Source organism: Dipodomys merriami, unplaced genomic scaffold (assembly GCF_024711535.1).
Source record: "Dipodomys merriami isolate MVZ:Mamm:240054 unplaced genomic scaffold, mDipMer1.0.p SCAF_125, whole genome shotgun sequence".
NCBI lineage: Eukaryota > Metazoa > Chordata > Mammalia > Rodentia > Heteromyidae > Dipodomys > Dipodomys merriami.
In genome coordinates, this window is record NW_027202549.1 from 3,385,416 (window position 1) to 3,401,861 (window position 16,446).

Sequence of the window (16,446 nt, forward strand, 5' to 3'; positions counted from 1 at the left end):
CAGTGCCCACACCTTGAGTTCAAACCTTAGGACTGGCAGAGAGAGAGACAGAGAGAGAGAGAGAGAGAGAGAGAGAGAGAGAGAGAGAGAGAGAGAGAGAGAGAGAGAGAGAGAGACTGGATACCAGCCTATTTCTCCTGTGAGTTCTTGGCTTCAGATGTGTAGATTTATCATAGTTCATAGTATTGTTGGGTGTTTCCCATTCGGAGAGCTTCTCTGACCCTATCAATTCCTTTCTTTTTGACCTCCTTTCTCTGGCTGCTCTGTTTCTGGAATCTTCTTTTGTTCCCACGACTGTTAATACTCTTTAGAGGCTTTCCTGGACCACTGCTCTGGGGGAAATCTTTCTTCCCAAGAATTTCCTGTGAACTAAATCCTTGACTCTCAGATAAAAATATCTATGTATTATATAAACGCTATAAGTTGAGCTCAATTGTGTGCAGTATTTATTTTTATCTATTTATTTGTGTTTTTTTTTGTCTTTTCTTTTTTGGCACTGGGTAGCAGAACTTGCTAGGCAAGTGCTTTGCCACTGAGCTACATCCCAGCCCTACAATATATCAATTGAAATGCAAGCTGTACCCCCTTTCACGATGTCCTACCCACCCGTACCCACCCATTTCAGCCCAACCAGCTCAAAGTGATCATTTTGTTGTTATACTTCTCATCCCTGGACTGGCTTTTTTTCCCCCCTGGATTCTCCATTTCCGTTAACAAAAAGTCATGAATATCCTAGCTGTATTTTCTCTCCCTCTTATTTCATGGACATGAGTCTCGGCTGTTGCTTTATCATCAATCTCTATTATCTTTTTTCGCCTTGTCACAGAGCAGAAACACTCTTAATGGAAAACCATAGAGACTCTGTTGCCTTTGCCCTTCAAATTTCCAAAGACTTCAGGTAGTTCAACACATACTGTTGCAGGGAGCAGTGCTAAAGGGGCTGAGAATGAAGACTTATATCTACCACCGAGCATGCTTTGACCTGTCTAACTTGCCCTTTTACCTCAGGAAGAACAGCCATCTTGTTTCATTATTGATCTATTTTTGCCTGCCCTGGTGCTTAAATTCAGGGCCTGAGTGGTGCTGTCCCTGAGCCTTTTTGTGCTTGAGGCTGGTGCTCTACCATGTGAGCCACAGCACACCACTTCTAGCTTTTCCTGAGTAGTTTATAGATAAGTCTCACAGACTTTTCTACCTGGACTGGCTTTGAGCCACGAGCCCCAGATCTGGGCTAGCCTTGAACTGTGAACCTCAGCCTCCTGAGTTAGCTAGGATGACAGGCATGAGCCACCGGCATCCAGCTAAGAACAGCCATGTTTTCAGACCTTGTATATCTCAGCCTCTGCTGACACTTGTGGCATTGTGCCTTCCAGTGATTAGTTTGTACATCTGTTGCTCCTCTAGCCTGCAGGTTCCCAGAGGATTGGATCCCTGTCTGATTTACTTTTTAAAAATTTATTTTAGTTAAATATTCACTATGTGTTTATAAAGAATATAAGGCTTATCAAATATGTATATGATGTAATGAATAACAATATAATGAATACCTGGAAACCTGACTTGCCTTGTAAGAGATATGGTCCTCAGACCATTAATACTATCATAGACCCTGGAACGAATCCAGGGATCAGTAAATGTTAATGACCTAAAGCCTGACATAACTAATTAATTAATTAATACTTATTATTGGAGTCATTTTTTTTCTTTTCTTTTTTTTTGGGGGGGGGGTCTGGTCGTGGGGCCTGAACTCTGGGCCTGGGCGCTGTCCCTCAGCTCTTCAGCTCAAGGCTAGCACTCTACCACTTGAACCACAGTGCCACTTCCGGCTTTTTTCTTTTTGCTTATGTGGTGCTGAGGAATCAAACCCAGGGCCTCAGGCATGCAAGGCAAGCGCTCTACCACTGAGCCACCTTCCCAGCCTCTGGAGTCATGTTTTTTAAAGCTTCTTAGTTGCTAAACAAACTCAGGTGAAGTGGACATAACTGGGGTATGTAACTCCCATAACTTGGCTCTTCTTCATGAGTCCATTATATGGACATTTGTATGGTTTTTTTGTTTGTTTGTTTGATTGTCTTTTGGTGCAAGTCCTAGAGCTTGGACTCAGGATCTGAGCACTGTCCTTGAACTTCTTTCTGTTCAAGGCTAGCACTCTACCACTTGGACCACAGCTTTACTTTTTTTTCTGGCTCTTTGGTCATTAATTGGAGATACCTTTGCTGCCTAGGCTGGCTTTGAACTGTGTTCTTCATATCTCAGCCTTCGAAATAGCTAGGATTACAGACAGGAGCCACCAGTGCCTGGCTGTTCAAGGGCTGCTTTTTAAATTCTAGCCACAAATTAAATGAGAACACAACAAATGTAATCACTTAGGAACTATTCATTTAGGGTACTTAGAAATTGCTTTGTTGAAAGATATTAAGGAAGCCCAGGTTGTAAGTGTGTGTGGACATAATCCTGGGCCTTACAGCTCATTCTAAAGATGACACATAGGGGTTCCACTCAAACATTTGATGTCTCACTGAAGAAAGAGGCAGGTCTGTGATTGAATGGCTAGGTGCATGCTATCCGTAATTGCTGCAAGGAGTGTTAGCTGTTTAATAGTGTTTCTCTTTTCCAGAAAAGTCTTTATTAAGTCATGAGTGCATTTCTCCCCCACTACTCAATTCCTTAGAAGATTGATAACAGAATATCTTCGAAGGGTCATTTTTCCATGGACGACTTCTTCTTCTTCTTCTTCTTCTTCTTCTTCTTCTTCTTCTTCTTCTTCTTCTTCTTCTTCTTCTTCTTCTTCTTCTTCTTCTTCTTCTTCTTCTTTCTTTTTCTTCTTCTTCTTCTTCTTCTTCTTCTTCTTCTTCTTCTTCTTCTTCTTCTTCTTCTTCTTCCTCCTCCTCCTCCTCCTCCTCCTCCTCCTCCTCCTCCTCCTCCTCTTCCTCCTCCTCCTCCTCCTCCTCCTCCTCCTCCTCCTCCTCCTCCTCCTCCTCCTCCTCCTCCTCCTCCTCCTCGCTCTACCACTTGAGCGACAGCATCACTTCTGGTTTTCTGGTGGTTTATTGGAGATAGGAGTTTTATGGATTCTTCTGCCCAGACTGGCTATGAACCACGATCCTCATATCTCAGCCTCCTGAGTAGCTGGGATTACAGGCGTGAGCTACCAGTGGCTGACTTTCTGTGTATTTCTTACCTCCCTTCTGAAAGCCAAATGCCCTGCTTGCTGGCTCCTGAATCTTTCTGGCAAGCAATGGCCTTCAGCTGGCAGCATCCTTATCTACAAAGATTGGGGTTCTAGGGCAGTAGGGATGAGGGCAGGCTTTTCCACCGATAGGTATAGCTGGGCCTCTGAAGTAGTTCTTAGCAAGCCTGCCTTGTCTCCTAGTAGCTAGGAGCTAGGAGACCAAAGAAAGTATGGAAGTTCCGGGAAGCCATATTAAGCATTGTCTTTCACTTTTTGTGCTTAGCCTCTTTCAAATGGAAGGGAGGAAAATTGACATAAAGGAACTTGAAATTGGGTCAAAGGAGGAGGAATACAAGGGTCTGGATTTTAAGCATGAGTGTTTCTCCTCTACCACAAGGAACTAGACAACTTCCAGGCTCCTCTGTCACTAGGCCAGGTTAGGATGGATAGTGAGGCATCAGGCATCTTGGGCCTAACTTAAGGGCTGGATCTCAGATCACACACAGCTTTGCAAGAAAAATACCAGGCTTCATAAAAGACCTCATCCTTGGGGCTGGGAAGGGGCTCAGTGGTAGAGTGCTTGCCTAGTGTGCATGAAGCCCTGGGTTCAATTCCTCAGTACCACATACACAGAAAAAGCCAGAAGTGGCACTGTGGCTCCAGTGGTAGAATGCTAGCCTTGAGCAAAAGAAGCTTAGGGACAGTGCCCAGGCCCTGAGTTCAAGCCCTACGACTGGCACCAAAAACAACAACAACAAAAAGACTTCGTTCTAGCTTGATAAACTTGGTTGGGCATTAAGCTAGCTAGAGGGTTCCAGAAGGAAAGTTTGCTTGTGAACACATAGTCCCAGGTATTGACATGACCTTGGGACCTTGGAGCTTTTTAAAAATACAGACTTCAAGCCTGGTGCCGGTGACTCACTCCTGTAATCCTAGCTACTCAGGAGGCTAAGACCTGAGGATCATGGTTTAAAGTCAGTCTGGGAAGGAAAGTCCATGAGACTCTTACCTCCAGTTAACCACCAAAAAGCCCTAAGTGGAGCTGTGGTTCAAGTGGTAGAGTGCTAACCTTGAGCAAAAAAGCTCAAGGACAGGCCAGTCTCTGGTGGCTCATGCCTATAATCCTAGCTACACAGGAAGCTGAGATCTGAAGATCATGGTTCAAAGGCAGCACAGGCAGGAAAGTCCATGAGACTCTTATCTCCAATAAACCACCAGAAAACCAGAAGTGGTGCTGTGGCTCAAGTGGTAGAGCACTAGCCTTCAGCTGAAGAGCTGAGGGACAGAACTCAGGCCTAGAGTTCAAGCCCCATGACCGACAAATAAAGAAAAAGAAAACTCAGGGACAGTGCCTAGGCCCTGAGTTCAGGCCCCAGGTCAAGTACACACACACACACACACACACACACACACACACACACACACACACACACACACACACACACACACACACACACACACACACACACACAGATTCCCTCCCCCAACACACACACACTAGACCTACTGAGTCAGATAGAATCCACCATTGGTGCTGGGGTTCAAATGGGAGATACTTATCAGGACTTGGCACAAAGTGCAGCAAATGTTGGTGGGGTACTACTACTGGGCAGAAGGAGGGTGATGATGGGGCTTGAGATGGGGTCACCCTCAGCTGGTAGAGACCTCTGCAGACTGCTTCTCTAAGATGGATGTCTAACAAAGGCTTTTCAATCTCATTTCAGTGTATCTCGGCGAGTGGACCCCAAGGAGCCCCTGAGTAGCCAGAGAGCAGCCTCCTCCACCCTAAAACAAGCTTCTGCCACGGCTCCTGGCCGAGAGAGTCCCCGAGAGACAAGGGTACAAGGTCCAGCAGGCCAGGAGGCCGATGGTCCCCGCAGGACACTGCAGGTAGACAGTAGGACACAGAGATCAGGCCGGTCTCCTTCAGTGTCACCGGACAGAGGCAGCACCCCCACGTCACCCTATTCAGTTCCCCAGATTGCTCCCCTTCCCAGCAGTACCTTGTGTCCTATATGCAAGACCTCGGATCTCACGTCAACCCCCAGCCAGCCAAACTTCAACACCTGTACCCAGTGTCACAGCAAGGTATGCAACCAGTGTGGATTCAATCCCAACCCTCATCTCACCCAGGTAAGCACTCTGTGTGGGCTCTGTACGTTACCCACATCTGGTTACCATGCCTCTCTCGATTGCCTTCTCTTCTTTTCATGGTCATTTCCCTTCACCATCAGCATCTAATGTACTCCTGATAAGCACAGAGGCTACAGAGCTCCTAAGGAATTCCTTTACCCTGAACGCTTAGGCAGAGTCCCAGAGTAGCTGTTTGGGTTGTTTTTTCCCCCGCCTTGGTCCAAGTTTGGCCTAGAAAAAAGGCCTTGGTACCAGGAGCTAGAGTCTCACATCTGTAATCCTAGCTAACTTAGGAGGCTGAGATTTATTGATTGATTGGTTGATTGATTGATTGATTGATTGTCAGTTGTGGGGCCTGAACTCTGGGTCTGGGCGCTGTCCCTGAGCTCTTCAGCTCAAAGCTAGCACTCTACCGCTTGAGCCACAAGCGCCACTTCCAGCTTTTTCGGTGTATGTGGTGCTCAGGAATCAAACCCAGGGCCTCATGCCTGCAAGGCAAGCACTCTACCACTGAGCCACCTTCCCAGCCCCGGGAGGCTGAGATTTAAAGATTGGAGTTTGAAGTCAGCCCAGGCAGGAAAACCTGTGAGACTCTTATCTCCAATGAACTACCAGAAAAGCCAGAAATGGAGCTGTGGTCAAGTGGTAGAGTACTAGTGTTGAGCAAAGAAGCTCAGGGACAATGCTCAGGCCCTAAGTTCAAGCCCCAGCACTGGCATATACACAAAAAGAAGAGGGCCAAAGGGTCAAGTGCACTTCTACTAATGGTTGCTCCTTTGAAGAGTGTCTAGGTAGCAGTAGAGCCTAAAGGGAGACAAATTTCCCTGACCTTGGGCCTCCATCTCTCTTTGACCCTCAGAGAGGGGGAGGCTGATTCTGGGAGCAAGTGTTAGGCCAGACCCCTCCCCCCCAAAATCACTTTTCAGCAGCATTCTGGGAAGCCTCCTCTAGGTTTCAGTTCCATTTAGCTGAAGAGTTTGTGGTGGTAAAGAAGCTAGCCAGCCTGGTGCTGGTAGCTCACGCCTGTCATCGAGGCTGAGATCTGAGGATCATGGTTCAAAGCCAGCCCATGCAGGAAAGACCGGGAGACTCCAATCGCCAATAAACCACTCAGGAAACCAAAAGTGGTGCTGTGGCTCAAGTGGTAGAGTGCTTGCCTTGAGCTGAAGAGCTCAGGGAACACCCAGGGATTGGCATTGCCATACATAGGCTGCCTAACCAACCCCTTGTAGGCTGTCTTTGGTGCTCTGGAGGCTGAGTGCACCAAAGCATTGGCTGAGTTGGGCCATTTCATTGGAAATGACTGCAGTAGATTGGTTGGCTTCCTCCAGCTCCTGTGAGGGTAACTCCAAAGCCTCTATTTCTCTTCGAATGGCTCTGTTTGGGATAGGACAGAGAGTGGTTATGGGCACCTCTGGGATTATTAGCAGCTGGAGCCATTTGGACCATGTTGGGAAGTGAGCTGTGGGGGGGGGGGGGCGGGGAGTGCTAAGTGAGAATAATTGTTCACAGGTCAGGGTCTATATATGCTGGGAGGTACTGTGGGTGTGGGATGTGTGGTTTGGGAGAGAGATAAGTGTGAGATTGTGAGGAAGGAGCTGTCGGTGTGGGGAGGGATGACTCAGTGCATTTAGAGTTGCTCTTAGAGTGTGGAGGCTTCCTGAGGAGGCGTGCACACTCGTGATTATTGCATCTGTGATTAGAAATAGGCACATCCCTGCCCTGATCAGTTAGGTAAGTGTTGGCAGTATGAGGAAGGCCAGAGAAGATCACTCTGTATGTTTCTTTCTTTCCTTTTTTTAATTTTCTTTTGCCAGTCCTAGGGCTTGAACTCAAGGCCTAAGCACTTGTGCCTGAGCTTCTTTTGGTTTTGCTCAAGGCTAGCACTCTACCACTTGAGCCACAGTACCACTTCCGGCTTTTTCTGTGGATGTGGTACTGAGGAATTGAACCCAGGGCCTCATGCATGCTAGGCAAGCACTCTACCACTGAGCCACCTTCCCAGCCCCAAACACTCTGTGCGTTTCTACCACTTTAGAAGGCAGAGGCATCTGATCTCTCATGCATAGGAAGGCTTGATCCGGTGCTCCATGTCTCTCTGTAGGGCATCTCTTTCTTGTGCTGGTCTCATCCTTTTTGGTTCCAGGTTCCCTGAAATGCTCACTCATGCTGTAGCCTCTGCTGGATGGTGGATGGGATACCATTCATGGAAACACAGGCTACTGGTGGGCAACACAGTCTTCACATGCTATAGCTTCTGCTTCCAGGCTCCTCCAAGCCCAGGAACATCAGTGAGGTGGGAAAGGAGCCAGCCTTTAACAGTGCTTGGAAAAACAGTAGAGTAGGAGGGCCTTGGAGCTGCTCAGTCCATCTGCCTCTGTGCTGGGAGGAAGCCTAAGGCTCAGGTCCAGGAGAAGAAAGGGCCTTAGACTTGCTGCAGACTCACAGTATTTTGGGAAATGAGCAGAACTCTCAGCCAAATACTTCAAACAACTGCAGGGCTGGACAAAATGAAATGCTCCTTTGCTATCTGAAGGTTTTTAGCATCCTCAGGAGCATTAAGAGCTCTGAGACAAGGCTGGAGTTGGCAGCCTTTCCCAGATTTGCTTTCAAAAAAGCATATTAGGGAGGCTGGGAAGGTGGCTTAGTGGTAGAGTGCTTACCTAGCATGCATGAAGCCCTGGGATCGATTCCTCAGTATCCCATCCATAGAAAAAGCCAGAAGTGGCACTGTGGCTCAAGGGGTAGAGTGGCTAGCCTTGAGCAAAAAAGAAGCTCTAGAGACAGTGCCCAGGCCCTGAGTTCAAACCCCAGGACTGGAAAAAATAAATTAGAAGTATATTAGAGGCTATTGTTCCATGGCGCCCAATTTGGGAATTGTTAGCCTTGCCTATTCTGCAGCAGGTTTGCTGGTCTTGGGGCTTGAACTGAGAGTACTATCCTTGAGCTTTTCTGTTCAAGGCTTAGGCTCTAGCCTTTGAGCCACAGTTCCACTTCTGGCTTTTTGGTAGTTTTCAGAGATAAGAGTCTCATGGACTCTTCTGCCTAGGTTGGCTTCAAGCCACAGTCCTCAGATCTCAGCCTCCTCAGTTGCTAGGATTAGAGGTATAAGGCACCAGAGCCTAGCTAGATGCCCTATTCTACTGGGACCTCTAGGCCGAATTCAGTGGTGTTCTTCCTGTGAAAGAATACCAACCTCTGACACATTTTCCTGAGCGGTTGGCAGCGGGTCATTTTCCAACTAGAGCCATTATTACCCTTTGTCCCTTTGCAAAGAGCAGATTCCCTTCCCTGGACATGCTTCCTCGTGATGAGAAAACATGCTGGGAGGTTTGGTGCACACATCTGGATGTGATATCTGTCCTGAGAGACCACATCTGTTCTCCACATGGCTACCTTGACGTTATGTTGGCCAAGAAGGCTTTCCTAGAAATGGTCTGGTGTCTCTGAGCTGAACTACTGCTTGGCTTGAAGCTCTATACATGTGTAAAAGTCAGGTGTCTGGGTGTCACGGGGGGCAGGAAACTCAACTCTATCACTCCCTTCCCATGTCAGTTACTTCCCATATGTAGCCCAAGGGGAATAAGAAGAGGTTAGGGGGTACTATCACTCCTAGTACAGTTGAACTGTGGACAGTAGCTACAGGGGAGTATATGGAGATCCTGTCTGGGTAGGAAATGTACCTGGAATGGCTACTATGGTAATGGCACTGGTTGAGGAGGCCTAGCAGTCTGGGTGCTGTGTCCAAGGCATGCCAGCAAGAGGCATTGCTTCCCACTAGACAGAGGGAGGGATCTGGGGACAAAGGCCCATTCAAGTGACATAGAGGCTTTCAAAGCCTCTGAGACCACTGATGAAACTTCTCTGGGTCTTTGGATATGTGACCATGGAAAATGGAATGTTTCCCCATATGGTTTATGAGGGGAGAGAGAGAGAGAGAGAGAGAGAGAGAGAGAGAGAGAGAGAGAGAGAGACCCATGGTTAGTGTCTAACTTTAGGTAGTGCACAGACCAGGAGTGAGAAGAACTGGCCTACGCCTCTCACTGTTTTTGGTGGAGGCCATTTCTTTGTGGATTATTCCAGAAGGTAAATAATTTCCCCTGTTTGAAACCCAGCAATGAAGCCCTTGGGAGAGGGGAATTGTCTCTTTTTGGGGTTTGTACATCTTTCATGTCCTACAAGAAACCTTCCCTCTTTTTTTTTTTTTTTGTTGGTCTTGGGGCTTGAACTCTGGGCCTGGGTGCTGTCCCTCAGTTCTTCAGCTCAAGGCTAGCGCACTACCATTTAAACCACAGCGCCACTTCTGGTTTTCTAGTGGCTAATTGAAGATAAGAGTCTTACAGACTTTCCTGTCTGGGCTGGCTTCAAACCTTAACCCTCAGATCTCAGCCGCCTGAGTAGCTGGGATTACAGGCATGAGCCACCAGTGCCCAGCTCTAATCCCCTGTAAAGAAAACTACTGAGGTATAGGCAAGGTCTTAACCTTTCCTGGTCTAGTCCAAGACTCTGCTGAGACCAAGCCAGGAATGTTTAACCCACCATAGTCCTTACCCTACCCAATGGCAAGCTTTAAGCCTAGGCAGGCATCCAAAGTGGGTGGTGTGGAGAAGGAGCCGAAGCAATGGCTCTGAGCCTCTCCCTTCTACTGCCTGCAGCCCACTCCTTCCCGGCAAGGGCCAGGGCACCAGATGGCTCGGGGGTGGTGCTGTCAGTTTTGCACAGATCCCTCTTCTGTAGCCAGCAGCCTTGTCCCCTTTCCTCTGCCCCCCTCCAGACCACATTGCCACTTGGGCGGGATGGAAATGAGGAGCAGGTGTTAGAAGGACAGCAGTGTGCTATGGAGAGGGAAAGTTTCCTCTTCCTTAGTGGGTCACGTCTGCAGAGTCAAAGAGGCCATCCATATACTTTGCATATTAACACTGCATGGATATTGGGGTGGAGGAGATCAGAGGAACCCTTCCCCCATTTATAGACAGGGAGACTAAATCTTCTGAAGTTTTGATTTATTCTGGTTCATTCTAGAGCAAAAGAGTTGGAGACCTAGCCCCGTTTGCTTTGGGGGGGAAAATCACAAATGGTACTACAGAATAGAATATTGGATAATAATGATAATATTCCACCTGCAGAATAATAAAATTGAACCCTTACCTTATACCAGCCTTATATATAAAATTAACCCAAATGGCTGGGAATGTGGCTCAGTGGTAGAGTGCTTGCCTAGCATGCATGAAACCTTGGGTTCGATTTCTTAGTACCACATATACAGAAAAAGCTAAAAGTAGTGCTGTGGCTCAAGTAGTAGAGTGCTAGCCTTGACCACAGAGAGGCTCAGGGACAGAACCCAGACCCTGGGTTCAAGCCAAAAAACAACAACAACAACAACAACAACAACCCAAAGTGGGTCAAATACCTAAACATAAAAGCTAAAACTATAAAATTCTTACAAGAAACTGCAAGGCAAAACCTTCACAACATTGAATTTGGCAGTAACTTTCTTAGCTATGACCATCTAAGGAATGACCATCAAATGACCATCAAAAGAAAAAAATAGTTAACAAATTGGGCTTCATGAAAATATATACTTGTATATCAGAAGATACTATCAACAGAATAAAAAGTTAGCTCATGCTGCTGGGTACCAGTGACTCACACCTATAACCCTAGCTACTCAGGAAGCTGAGATCTGAGGACTGTGGTTCGAAGCCAGCCCAGGTAGGAAAGTCTGTGAGACTAATATCTCCAAATAACCACCAAAAAAGCCAGAAGTGGAGTTGTGGCTCAAGTGGTAGAGCTCTAGCCTTCAACAAAAGAAGCTCAGAGGGGTTGGGCATGTGGCTTAGAGGCAGAGTGTTTATCTAGCATGCATGAAGCCATGGGTTCCGTTCCTCAGTACCACAGAAACAGAAAAAGCTGGAAGTGGCTCTGTGGCTCAAGTGATAGAGTGCTAGCCTTGAGCAAAATAAGCTCAGGGACAGTGCCCAAGCCCTGAGTTCAAGCCCCAGGACTGGCAAAAAAAGAGGAAGAAGGAGAAGGAGGAGAAGGAAGAAGAAGGAGGAGGATGAGGACGAGGACGAGGAGGTGGTGGTCAGGGACAGTGCCTAGGCCCTGAGTTCCGGCCCCAAGACCAGCACACAAAAAAACAAAACTATTATAGGTAAAATTTACATATATGGAATATACAGTTCTTAGATGTACCATTCGATGATCTTGACAATATCAGGTTGGCGACCTCATGGGTTATGGGTTAGCTACAGTAACAGAGGGTCAGTTCAGTGGAAGTTCAGAGGGAAGGGCCAAGGACTTTTGAGAAAGAGAGGTGAGGATGAAGAGCCCTGGAGAGCCCTTCCAGTAGGAGAGAAGGGTCAGAGGAGCCAAGAGAGGAGCCCTGAGGATTCCAGGGGTTTTGAAGAGGCTGAGACAAGGGAGGTCAGCCTTTCCTAGACTGGAGTAGCACTGAGGGGAAGTATAGGGAAAAACCAGTTGGTCCTCGGTATATTTTAGGACACAGTGGATAGATCTGGGAGGGAGAGAAGAGCAATATAGAAAGAATTGAGGAGATAACATTGCTGGCCTCTTTTTTATTTTTGGATGGTCATGGGGCTTGAACTCTGGGCTTGAGCGCTGTCCCTCAGCTCTTCAGCTCAAGGTGAGTGCCCTACCACTTGAGCCACAGCACCACTTCCGGTTTGCTGAGTGGTTTATTGGAGCTAAGAGTCGCACAGACTTTCCTGCATGGGCTGGCTTTGAACCATGATCCTCAGCTCTCAGCCTCCTGAGTAGCTAGGATGACAGATGTGAGCCACCTGCAGCGGCCTGCTGACCTTGCTGCCGGTTTGTGTCTCTTATTGAGATCGTGGCTGGTGACTCACAGCCCAGAAAGGGATGGAGTCATACTCATCCGTGGGGTCCTCTCAGGTACCTTTGAATTTGACACCAACAGGGAGGGCTCCTTTATGAGTGGTTTCTATGATGTTTCAACTTGTACCAAAATGGAAAGCCTGAATACAGCCTGCAGCATGATGTCTATGCTAAGTGACACTAAATGCCTGCTCTCCCAGGGAGGGGTGGCGTTCAGAGGCAAGCAAGACAGATATGCTGCCCTCTTTCTGTGAGGAGAGATACCGGGGAATGGGGGATGACAAGAGCATCTATTACTGTACACTAAAGATTCCTCAGTACCATACACAGAAAAAGCTACAAGTGGCAGTGTGGCTCCAGTGGTAGAGCGCTACTCTTGAGTAAAAGAATCTCAGGGACAGTGCCCAGGCCCTGAGTTCAAGCCCCAGGACTGGTTAAAAAAAGGGAAAGTCTTGTTGGGTTCCAAGAGCTCTCTCTCTCTCTCAGTGTCTTTCCTTGGAAAGTTCTCACATGCCTAATCTGCCTACCTGAGCCAGGCCACAGGAGAGTCTGGGGATAGGGTGCAGTCGAGACTCAGAATGGAAGAGGCTGGATAGAAATAGCTGTGCCCATCTGGATGGAAGATGAGTCATTAAGGGGGGGTTGAAGCCGTTTTCTTGAAGAGGTTCTATTTTAGGTGAGATGCTTGGGACACAGCTTGGGGGCTGGAGAGAGGAAGGTGGTGGTGGTGAGTGCTGCAGGTTTAGCCTGTGTGTCTTTGTTCACCTCTGTCCAGAACCGAGGCAGCATCACCCCAAAAAGCACCCCCACCTGATGAAATCAACCCACAGCTAGAATAGTGGAAGCCTGTTGCCCTGAAAGAGCGAGAGATTACACTTTTTATTTTCTTTTGCTGGTCCTGGGGCTTGAACTCAGGGCCTGAGCTCTGTTCTTGAGCCTCTCTGTGCCCCAGGTTAGCAGTCTACCACTTGAGCCAAAGTGCCACTTCCAGCTTTTTTTTTTTTTTTTTTTTATTATGTGGGTACTGAAAAATCGAACCCAGGGCCTCATGCATGCTAGGCAAGCATTCTACCACTAAGCCACCTTCCCAGCCCAAGAGGACACATTCTTAGGTTCCATAAACCTGTCCTCCCCTCAGCCGTGAGTATCCCAATCCTGGCTACTCTGACAGCATTGCTTCTCTCCTTAGGTCAAAGAATGGCTCTGTCTGAACTGTCAGATGCAAAGGGCTCTGGGAATGGACATGACCACCGCACCTCGCTCCAAGAGCCAGCAGCAGCTCTACTCCCCAGCTCTGTCTCCTGCCCACTCCCCAGCCAAACAGCCCCTGGGGAAGCCAGAACCAGAGAGATCTCGGGGCTCAGGGGGACCACAGCCTAGTCCCCGCCAGGCTGAGACAGCCAGGGCCACTTCAGTGCCAGGGCCTGCCCAAGCAACTGGCCCTCCAGAGGTGGGAAGGGTGTCTCCTCAGCCCCCTCTCCCTACCAAGCCTTCCACAGCTGAACCCAGGCCACCTTCAGGAGAGGCCTCGGGCAAAAGTGCCACCACAGTGACCTCTGGGCTTGGTGCTGGCGAGCAGACCCAGGAGGGCCTAACTGGGAAGATCTTAGGCCTTGGCGCATCAATACTCACCCAGGCCAGTACCCTCATGTCTGTGCAGCCGGAGGCTGAGCCTCAGAGTCAGCCTTCCCCAAGTAAGGGGCCACCCAAGATTGTCTTTAGTGATGCCAGCAAGGAGATTGGCCCGAGACCCCCAGGTTCCGGGCCTGGGCAAGCCCCTGGAGCCAAGACTGAGCCTGGGGTTAAAACAGGTCCCGGATCAGGACCTGGAGCCGTGGCAAAACCTGGAGGAGCAAGTCCAAAGCCTGGCAAAGCAGAACATCCGGTAGCATCGAAGGCTGCTGCCAAGCCAAAGACCACGCCGAAGGAAAGGGTCCTCTGCCCACTGTGCCAAGCCGAGCTCAACGTGGGTGGCAAGGACCCCGCCAACTATAACACCTGCACCACCTGCAAGCTCCAAGTATGCAACCTGTGTGGCTTTAACCCTACACCCCACCTGGTGGAGGTAAGAGATGGGGGCCAAGCCTGCTCCCTTAAACCTTGGTGGGGAGTGGGGGCTGGGATAAGAAGAACATTGGAGCAAGAAAGAACTCAAGAGAGCTGGTCTGTTTGTTTGTTTGTTTTTGCCAGTCCTGGGGCTTGAACTCAGGGCCTGGGCACTATCCCTGAGCTTCTTTTTGCTCAAGGCTAGCGCTCTACCACTGGAGCCACACTGCCACTTGTAGCTTTTTCTGTGTATGGTACTGAGGAATCTTTAGTGTACAGTAATAGATGCTCTTGTCATCCCCCATTCCCCGGTATCTCTCCTCACAGAAAGAGGGCAGCATATCTGTCTTGCTTGCCTCTGAACGCCACCCCTCCCTGGGAGAGCAGGCATTTAGTGTCACTTAGCATAGACATCATGCTGCAGGCTGTATTCAGGCTTTCCATTTTGGTACAAGTGGAGCTATGGCTCAAGTGGTAGAGCACTAGCCTTGAGCACAAAAGCTCTGGACAGCACCCAAGCCCTGAGTTCAAGCCCAGGACCAGCACGATCTATATATTCCCCTGATTTCTAGATAGAAGAAGCAATAAAATGGAATCCCATCCCTTTTTTTTTTCTTTTGAAACTTCCTCTGGAAAAAAAGTAACCATAGTGCTATTAAGTGAGTCATTTCATAATTAAGAGTTGTTGATTCCAACAATTTTTTTTTTTACCGATTTATCTTTTTGAAGGATAATAGTACCCTCTGGCTTAATTTTTAATTAACTTTCTGTGCAAAATCGTGTGGAGGGAATTAGTAGAATTAGAATTGTTATAGCTGCAGTGCCAGTTTCTTCGTATCACTTGCCAAGATTCCAGCTGTACCCTTGAGAAGCTGAGCCTCCTTTAGGCCAAAGGTCTGCCATTTGTGGTATGTGGGGTTAACCTGGGCTTCCAGTGAAGCCAGCAGCTGCCTTGCTTCTGATCATCCTTAGGATGCTCCTGGCTTAGTGATCTTTGAGAGCCCTGTCTTTCCCCCATGGGGAATGAGAGACAATAATACTTGCTCTTAGGTTTCCATGGGAACCAGGTGTGATTCTGCAGATGCTTATGCAAGATGGTGGCTATGAGAGGGAAGAGTTTCCACAAGCCCCTCACAGGGCGTGTAAAGGGATGTTGTAGTGTGTTCAAGCTGTTGGGTCTCATGAAAAACACAATACATGGAATAAACACATTTAAGTGCTGGGGGAGGAGGGGAGCCTAGCTCAGACACAAGGGTACACACTGGAGGTATCCGGGGAGGACTTCTCTTATGGAAGGAGAGGTACAGAAAAGGGGAGTTCAGGCATGTCCAGGGACAGGAAGGGACATTGACATCTGTCCATGACACAGAGTCAGGACAGATCAGAATGTCCAAGCCTGTGATCCAGTATCTGAGTCCTTACTTCTGGGCATCCTTTATTTTTGCCAGTCCTAGGGCTTGAACTCGGGGCCTGGACACTGTCCTTGAGCTCAAGGCTAGCACTCTACCACTTGAGCTATAGCGCCACTCCCAGATTTTTCTGTGTATGTGGCACTGAGGAATCAAACCCAGGGCTTCATGCATGCTAGGCAAGCGCTCCACCACTAAGCCATATCCTCAGCCCCATTGACTATTCTTTTTTTTGTCTGGAGGTTTGCATTCACTTCCCTCTAGTCTAGCAATGGAGCTGAGGGTGTACAGGGCCAGGAAGCTGGCCACAGAGTATAGATCAGAATGGGGTCAACATAACCAGACTGGCACACTCTTAATTCCACAAATTAAGAGAATATATGGCTTTCAGGTTTATTCAGATAATAGCAAGCAGTCCAGGGAAGATGTCCGACATCCAGTAGAGTCTATCTGGTCTTTCTGGGTCTACAAAGTATACTAGCTGGCGTGCCTTGTTCCTGTGAGCTATTCCTCTCTCAACTCCCTTTCCCTTTCTCACCCTAAAATGATACTCTAAGCCACCAAGTTCCATCTGGCTATCTGCACATCTGGAAGACAAAGGGAATAGATAGATGATCAAGGGTGGTGGTAGGGGCATGCTGGTTTGGGAGTGGATCAGAAGAGACTAAATTAAAAAATTAGGAGCTCAGCAACTGTGTCCCAGCCCCTCGTCACAGACATTTGACATAGCCTGTCTTCCATCTATCGCTCAGAAGACCTGGACCTGGGCCAGGTCTCTCCTGGATCCACCCCTCCCAGCCCCAGTTCCTTGTACATTTTTCTTCCAAC

General features: G+C 48.3%; 1 protein-coding gene across 2 annotated transcripts in view; it reads left to right on the forward strand.

The window, feature by feature from the left end:
• Nucleotides 1-16,446, forward strand: part of LOC138824081 (protein bassoon-like) — a 72,622-nt gene that overhangs the window by 32,942 nt on the left and 23,234 nt on the right. For both annotated transcript variants that reach the window (XM_070017780.1, XM_070017778.1), the window contains exons 2-3: nt 4,897-5,305; nt 13,353-14,228. In XM_070017780.1, the coding sequence (XP_069873881.1) occupies nt 4,897-5,305; nt 13,353-14,228 (1,285 nt within the window). The remainder of the gene's footprint in view (nt 1-4,896; nt 5,306-13,352; nt 14,229-16,446) is intronic.